General features: G+C 42.1%; 2 protein-coding genes across 10 annotated transcripts in view; one reads left to right on the top strand and one right to left on the bottom strand.

Annotated features, from left to right (window-relative positions):
• scn1ba (sodium channel, voltage-gated, type I, beta a) overlaps positions 1-3253 on the top strand; it is a 28785-nt gene extending 25532 nt beyond the window's left edge. For 3 of the 4 annotated variants that reach the window (XM_015060404.1, XM_015060405.1, XM_015060401.1), the window contains 3 exons: positions 503-644; positions 720-790; positions 981-3253. In XM_015060404.1, coding sequence (XP_014915890.1) covers positions 503-644; positions 720-786 — 209 coding nt within the window. In that variant the 3' untranslated portion in view covers positions 787-790; positions 981-3253. Of the gene's footprint in view, positions 1-502; positions 645-719; positions 794-980 lie in introns of all 4 variants that reach the window. The other variant, XM_015060403.1, reaches the window with a different exon arrangement.
• A 1046-nt stretch (positions 3254-4299) lies between these two features.
• gramd1a (GRAM domain containing 1A) overlaps positions 4300-7984 on the bottom strand; it is a 30277-nt gene continuing 26592 nt past the window's right edge. For 4 of the 6 annotated variants that reach the window (XM_015060397.1, XM_015060396.1, XM_015060399.1 and 1 more), the window contains 4 exons: positions 7623-7634; positions 6525-6632; positions 5139-5259; positions 4300-5057 (listed from right to left, as the gene is read on the bottom strand). In XM_015060397.1, the coding sequence (XP_014915883.1) occupies positions 4962-5057; positions 5139-5259; positions 6525-6632; positions 7623-7634 (337 nt within the window). In that variant the 3' untranslated portion in view covers positions 4300-4961. Of the gene's footprint in view, positions 5058-5138; positions 5260-5308; positions 6431-6468; positions 6633-7622; positions 7635-7984 lie in introns of those variants that run through there. The other 2 variants (XM_015060398.1, XR_001428487.1) reach the window with 2 other exon arrangements.

Raw genomic sequence — 7984 nt, forward strand, 5'->3', positions numbered from 1 at the left:
TGTGTGTGTGTGTGTGTGTGTGTGTGTGTGTGTGTGTGTGTGTGGGGGTGTGTGTGTGTGTGTGTGTGAGAGAGTGCTTCGTTTGTTAGTCAAACATGGAGCTGCAGCTCAGCAAACTGCAGCAGTCGGTTTGTTTGCTTTTCAAACAAACTCATCACAAAGGAAGAAACGTCTGCAGTGTTCCTGTTTGCTTTCATCACGTTTATGACGCATTTCTACTTTTATTAAATATTTGTGTTAGAAATGGGTCTAAAAACATCCATTCATACGACATGAAGCTGCAGCCGTTCATGAAAAGAAGCCTTTAGTCAAATTTATTTTGAATTTCAGTCGGAAACCAGAGAAGCGAGTTCCTCTCAGGTTCTCCTCAAAATGGGAAAGAGCGGAGAACACGGCCTCCTGCTGGTCTGCAGCTGTTCTCACTGCGCAAACAGCTGGAGGTCACTGGGTCACCATAGCAACCACTAGCTGTTATCCACGTGTTCCCTGTGTGTCGCCGTAGTAACCAGAGGCATGGCGTCCATCCTGTCCGAGGTCATGATGTACGTCTCCATCATCGGGCTTCAGTTCTGGCTGGTGGTGGAGATGATCTACTGCTACAGGAAGATCTCAGCGGCCGGAGAGGAGGCGCTGAGGGAGACCGAGTGAGTGACCCAGATCCTGGTCCAGATCCAGATCCAGAACCAGATCCGTTTCAGTCCGTCTCTTTGTCCCTGCAGGGCCGAGTATTTAGCCGTTGCTTCAGAGAGTAAAGAGAACTGCGGCGCCGTCCAGGAGGCAGAATGACCCGGTACGTCTAACAGGCTTCATGTTTCGCTTTTCTTCCAAGTTTTTGCACCAATGTAGTTCCATACCAGCCCAATCAGGAACCTCCACTGGTTTCTGATTTTATTTGTGTTCCTTTAACTTTTCTGCAGCCAAAACAAAATGCAGTGAAACGTCGGAGCTGCAACTTTTCTTCTGTTGGCTTTAACCTCCAGGTTGATGGAGAGTCCAAGGCGACGGCCCTGAGGAACTCCACCTCCCTCTCGTCTCTCCTCGTGATGGAAATCCTGGAAGCCCTGAGCGCAGGCAGGAGTGAGAGAAGAAGAGAGCAGAGCAGCAGGATCCACAGGAAGAGAGCCGCTGTAAATATGCTTCCACTCCAGTCCGCCTCCCTCTGCATGCTGACCAGCAGCCAGTCCTTCCTTCCTCCTCAGGTTTAACTCACTGTTTGCTTTTAAGGATGACATTTTAAAAAGGAAAACAGCAACAAATGAGTTTTTAAAAAATCCTTTAAGAACCTTCAGCTGCTCACTGCCAACTGTTAACGCAGCTGAAGTTTTTCCTGTTTGGACTTTCTCTTCTAAAACCTGCAGAAAAAGAGAAAAACAAACATTATTCATCAGTTATTATGCATCAAAACCAAACTGGCTCATGTTTCACGCCTCTGCATGTTGTCTAATCAGACTTAACAGTGCTGCAGCAGTGCCACCCAGTGGACCAAAAGAGAAACGACGCGTTTCACCTCGATGCTCCGCGGCGTTCAGGGGGTTTATTTATCAAATAAATCAATAAATTAAACTCCAGGCCTCAGTCTACACGTATCACAGCTGAATATTCTGCAGAGTATCAAACTGTGGACATTCTGTCAGATACCTGCGTTATTACAGCTGAAACATTTTAATTGTGCATGTTTACTAACCTGGACCAGGAGGAAACGGGCCGATGTGGGATCTGCTGCTCCGGCACCGAGGAGATGAACCCAGGAAGAGTTTAACATCCAGCAGCCCCGGGTCCTCCTCCATGCAACTCTGGACCAAATCAGGCTTAAAATGATGTCTTAAAAGGTGCTTTGCCCAGTAAAAAGTCGGCAAATATTAAAATATACCTTCCAGTCGGCATATTTGGACAGTTTTTAGTCCTTTTTCGATTGCATGACTCTCCAGAAGTGCTTTAACTTAAAGCCGATTTCTGCCTTCCACTGATTATAATCTGCTGTAAACATAAAATAATTCAAAGCTCCAGCTGAAGCTTCACGCTGCTGCAGCTCACGTTTATATTTCTAATATATTAATGAAGTTTCCTGTAAAAGTGTCCGAATGTCCAGCATCTTTCTGAGCAGAATCAGAACTAGAACCCTACAGAACATTACATTCAGTCCAAATGTTTCAGCATAAAGAAAATTCCTGCTTAACGATGGAAAAACTCACATTGGTTACATTTTATTTATTGTTGATCTGTTTTTAACTGAAGCAAATCAAACCAAATCTGTCTGAAAAAAGAAAATCTGAATTTTTTTCACATTTGAATCTCAAATTTCACTTTTTTTAAACACGTCTGATCATCAGTTTTCCTCCTCTGATGTTTTTTCCCTCATATTTAAATTTGACCGAATCGAACTGGAAATCTGCTGGTTCTGTAGACGGATTCCCATGAGACCAGAAGTGGTCAGGAGTCAGAGCTCAGAACCAAACGTTCTTTCTGGGAGCTCACTGAGCGACAATCAGACCCAGAAACGCAGAAAACAGGAAGTTTTGGCGCTGAGCCGAGAAGGAAGCTGCAGCTCAAAGTGAGACTTCCTGCGTTTCACCGGATCATCGCAGCAGAACCTGCAATCTCACTGCTGTGCAGCAAATGCTCCACGACACCAACCTTCAGAAAAGGTCAGAGGTGAAGCCTTGTTTTCAGGTTGGGTAAAGTTCTGGCACTTAAAGACTTCCGTAGAAATTGACTTGGTCTTCCTGTTAAAACTTTCTCCACCAGCAGCGTTTTAATCCAGATTAGGTGAAATCTGGAAAAGGTGGTGGAGTTTAATTGGGTGATTTTAGAAGTAATCAGTGATAATGTATTGTTGTGCATGAGACTGTTACTATGGTTACACTGCAATCGAATAATCCAGATTATTTGCATTTTTACAAAGTAAAACTTACCAATTTCAAATCTGAAATTGAAAATAAAATCTCTTCATGTACTCGCGCTGAAACAGTTTTATTTTTAATAAACATAAATGTAGAGTTTTGTGATGTGTGGCCAGCTGATGCCTTGGGCCGGCTCTGCTAGCTCCAGCAGCTTTTCTTCCTGCCTCCAGTGAACACTAGGGGGCAGCAGAGCGCTGCTCCGCTCTGGGTCCCGGTAACGGAACACCAAGCTGGACAGAACCAGGCTAAGCTGCTCCGCTTCCGGTTCCGCTGCATGGAAACAACAAAACCGCAGGCTGGCTGCATGCGTCGCCATGGAAACGTCAGTCCTAATAATAAAAACATAAAAGTTTCTCGGTCGGGTTCTGAGTCGTTCTTTGGGTCTGAATGTGTTTGTAAAGGAGAACCGAACAGAACCAACAGAACATTCCGAGGAGTTGACTGGAATGAACCGGAAGAAAAAACGACACGGAGCAGAAACTGAATATTTATGGATCTTCTGAATATTAACTGACAGAAAATCTAAAATATTTCCACCTGGAGCTGATCAGGAAAAAGACATTTTTACTTTGGAGATTTTTAGTTTTCAATGCAGAGGCTCCACAGAAACATTTTAGTTATATTTTATGAAAAATTTGTACATTTGGTTATTTTTAGGACACAAAATAAAATTTTTTTTTATAAATGACAAATTCAAATATGTTTACTATTTTTTTATTTTTACTATTTAAACATTACATTATTTTAGCAAATTCAGGAAAAAATAAGCCATTAAGAAATTAATTAATTTCGTTTTTAATGTGTTTGTGAAATTTTAGGATTTAATAGACAAACATTCTTAAATAGTTTTTAAGGATATAAATGTATTAAGGGATTAATTTTCTCAGCTTCATATACATGAATGAAAATCTTAAAATCTCGCTGGAAATTTATATTTGCTTTTGTAGTATTCCACAGTAAAATAAAAACATTAACATTTATTAATTAAAATTTTTTATTTATAATTTCTAACCATTTAATTGATATTTTTCAAGAAATTGTGAAGAAAAACCTCAGACTCAGGCAGGAGCGAGTTGTTGCATGTTTTAGGATTTTCATTTCTCTCCATCTTGTTTTGTACAATCACAATTTTACAGTACATTCTCTCCTCATCCTTCCACAATAAATACACCAGCCTCTCGTTTCCATGACGACCGTGCACAGCAGGGCCGACAAGCTTCTGCAGCCGCTGAAGTCGGGAGAAAATCCCAGAAAGCAGAGATGAGAAACCGATCCTCAGTCAGAATTAGAACAGGAAGTGAAAAAGTAAAAAATAATGACGAGTAAATTCAGATTAATTTCACAAAAAAACAAACAAAAAAACAAAAACAAAACACTGTTTCCCTTTTTGTTCTTCCGGGCCTGAAAAGTTCTGCTTGGTCCGTTTCATTCCAACTCGGCTGAAGGTTTGGACACAAAGAAAAATTTGCAAAAAGAAACAAAAACACTGAAGAGAAAAAGTAGCATGTGATAACGTAACCATGGCGACGCACCCTCTCCTCGTTCTTCACGCACACACATCATCATCATCACTATTATTATAATAAACTAGTTTTCAGAGAAACATTCGTAAAGAGCAAAAGGTTTTCATTATTGCTGAACCTCCTTCTCCTATTGGTCCAAACATCAGCAAATCAGAGTGCAGAACCGCCATCACATGACTTGTTCAAGCAGGACGAGACTTGGGAGGTAATAATAAATACTGAGGAGGTCCGTCTCCGGCCGGAACCGGTCCGGTCCCGGCGCCACGCAGCAGGTCAGGAAGCAGTCTGGAACCCGGCGGCCCGCCTGTGGCCCGGTTCTGTTCAGGTTCATGGGGCAGCGGGGGGAGGGGCTTATTGCTGTGGTTCTGGAAGCTTCTCATTGGTCGAAGCTAAAGGCGTCTGATGCGACTTCAAGTCAGTCAGGAGAGGGGGGTTGTGGGTAGTGTAGTTCGTCCGTCTGTCCCACCCAGGACCGGATTCTGATTGGAAGTGTCGGAGTCCTGAGACCGGAGCAGGGGGATGCGGGTCGGGTCGGAGGTCAGGTCTCAGACAGGGACTCTGTGTCAGCGGACGGATCCGGCTCCCCGTCCGGAACCACGATGTTCCTGTGGAGTTTCTCCAGGGAATGCTTCATCTGGGGAGCAAACAGAACCGGTCAGCTGCGGCGGCTGAAAGCGGGAGGTTCTGGTTCTGTGTGGAGCTGGCGGGTTCTGACCTGGTCCAGCAGGGAGACGGAGGACTGCAGGATCTGCTGCCACTTACTGAGCTGCGCCTGGTGGAACTGCCGCTGGAGGTGCAGAACCTGGGCCCACTCGCCCGCCGTCTGGGGCAGAGGACTGACGGCACAGCAGCAACAAGTCACAACGGTTCAGAGGTTCTGATCCAGTCCACACATTCACCGCCACAAGGTCACAACAGTCCCTGACCTCTTAATGCCGGAGCCAAGGCAAGCTAAGCTCGGCTAACTAAGCTAGTATAAATCAAACTATTAAAGATATAAAGAAACTATATTATGCTAGGATAAGTTAAATAAATTAGAGTAAACTGGGAGAAACCAATTAAGCTAAAAATGTTCAATTCGCCAAGTTCTTCTAAATTAACTAGAAAAGGCTAAGCTAAAGCTATGGACGATTATGCTAGGGTAAGACAGAAAAACAAAAAATAAGCTTAGCTAACTTCATTTAAAATAATGGAACATAATCAAAGCCATATCAACTGACACCAAGATAAATAAGCAAAATTAACAAAAAATTAGCTGATTGAAACCAATGATGCTAAGCTAACTCACACCAAGCTAAATAAGTTAAGCTAACCAAAACCCAACAAAGCTAAGCTAAAGTAATTAAGGTCAACTAAGCCAAGCTAACTGACACTAAGCTAAATAAGCTATTTTAATGCAACATAGCCCAAGTTAACATAATCAAAGCCAGTGGAGCTAAGCTACTCATGCTAAGCTAACCTATGTTCAGCCAAACTAGGTAAGATACCATAAAATAATATAAGCTCAAATCAATCCAGCTAAAGTAAGCTAACTGACACCAAGCTAAAAGTCAAGCTAGAACAAGAAAAGTTAAGATAAACTATACTAATCTAATAAAAACAAAAACAAAGAAAAACTAAGATTAGTTAAATCAAAGCTAATTAGCTATGAAACTAATTACTAAATAAGTTCTGTTTAATATTAAAAAAATAAATAAATTAGTCACATTAAAAACAACATAACTGATTTTTTTCATGCTCTTGAAATGAAAGATGCATGTAAACATGTCTCTGTTGGAGCTAAAATAGTTTTACTCTGTTCCAGTTTTAGAATCTATGAAAATCCCAAAGAAAATAATTTGGCAAACTGGGCTCCAGTCTAAATGAATCGTAGAATATTCAACAAAAAGTGTTTGGCTAATGAACTGCAAACGACTGGAAAAGCAGCTAAAGTGTAAATTATGACATAATGATAATACACAGTTCAGTGGGAGGAAAACGTCTGGAGACCAGAATCCTGCTGGGACCAGAACCCTGCTGGGACCAGAACCCTGCTGGGACCAGAACCCCTCCTCCATCCCAGCGGCTCGTGTTCTGTGTGAAACACCTGCAGCGTGTTTACCTGTCGGCCACAGAGTAGGAGTGCCACCTCTCCAGTGTGTGAGCTGCTCTTTCCAGAGCGTACAGCTTGTAGAACAGCAGCATGTTGAGAGCCACCAGCACCACCAGACTGGGGGTCAAAGAGACGGAGAGGTCAGACACACCCGGACCGGACCGGACACTCAGCCAGAAAACAAAACAAGATGGAGACCAGAGCAAACGGGATGGAGAGGAAACAGAAACAGTTCAGACTCATTTACAAAACACAACACACTCATGAAACTGTGGGAACAATCCACCAAACCCAGAATCATCAAAACAGGATTTCAGTTTTGGTTCAGAATTAACCAGAAATCATTTTTTCATGTCTAGGAGTGAAAACATTTCAGAGTCCATCAGATAATCTTTAATAACAGTGATTTGTTTCCTATTGAAAGGTGAAGGAATACCTGCAGAAATGCTACAACTCTGCCTCCTGTTGACATAAACTGGTAACTGCAGCTGCTCTTCACGTCAGATTCATTTAATATCAGTGGAATCAGCAGCTATGTGGAGGATTATGGACTCCATGATTTCAGGCTCTGAATTTAAAACAAACAGGAAGTAGTTTGTTCAACCTGCGGCAGCGCAGTACTTCCTTCAGATGCTAGGGGGCAGCCTTTAGCTTTAGGCTAAACTTGTTTCTGAGACCTTCAGTTATCACATCTGAACTGAAACTGCATCAAACTGGAGCCATTTTCCAAAACGTCATTTATTTAAACATTTACTAATATTTGTAACTTTCATCTCTCAGCCAATAAAAACCTATCAGGAAGTTCAGTGAATCCATAAACCATCTATAATCAGAGTTTTATCACTTTCTCCAAGTGTTTATACATCTAATTATTTTATTTGTCGCCTCCTTGTTTTATTAGAGCCACATAATAATAAAATGATTATGATTCTGCGTTTCAGGTTATTGGTTTGAATATTTCAGACTTCTGGTTCTGGTCGTGAAGCCAAGCGGTTCTGCGTCTGCAGGCGGCTTTCTCATTAAATGGTGGATTTTTCACAGTTTGGGACGTTTGTCATTCACATCGTCTCATTTATGCAGCAGAGAAGCAGAAGCTGTCATACGAACCTGATACAGATCCTACGCATGGGGGGGAGAAACAGGAAGGCTGTTAGTCCGACCCACAGAGTCAACAGCAGGGGTCAGGGGTCAGCGTGCAAGGTCAACTCGACTTCGTCTCAGTAAGTTAAAAAAATCATTGAAAAGTTGATTTAAATCAATTTGGTTTAAAAACGAAGCGGATCATTTATAGAGCGACAGATTATTTACAGATAGAAACCAAACAAAATGTTTGTAAGATAAAGATTATATCACACCAATAAAACAACTTTAATAAAAATATTTATATTTAAACATATGGGGGGGGGGGGGCTTTGAGGGGGAAGGAAACGGAGGTGTTTTGTGGTGGGGGGTGCAATGGGTTTTAAATG

The sequence above is a fragment of the Poecilia latipinna genome, unplaced genomic scaffold, assembly GCF_001443285.1.
Source record: "Poecilia latipinna isolate Pla-1442-1.1 unplaced genomic scaffold, P_latipinna-1.0 Scaffold1709, whole genome shotgun sequence".
NCBI classification, from domain to species: Eukaryota; Metazoa; Chordata; class Actinopteri; order Cyprinodontiformes; family Poeciliidae; genus Poecilia; species Poecilia latipinna.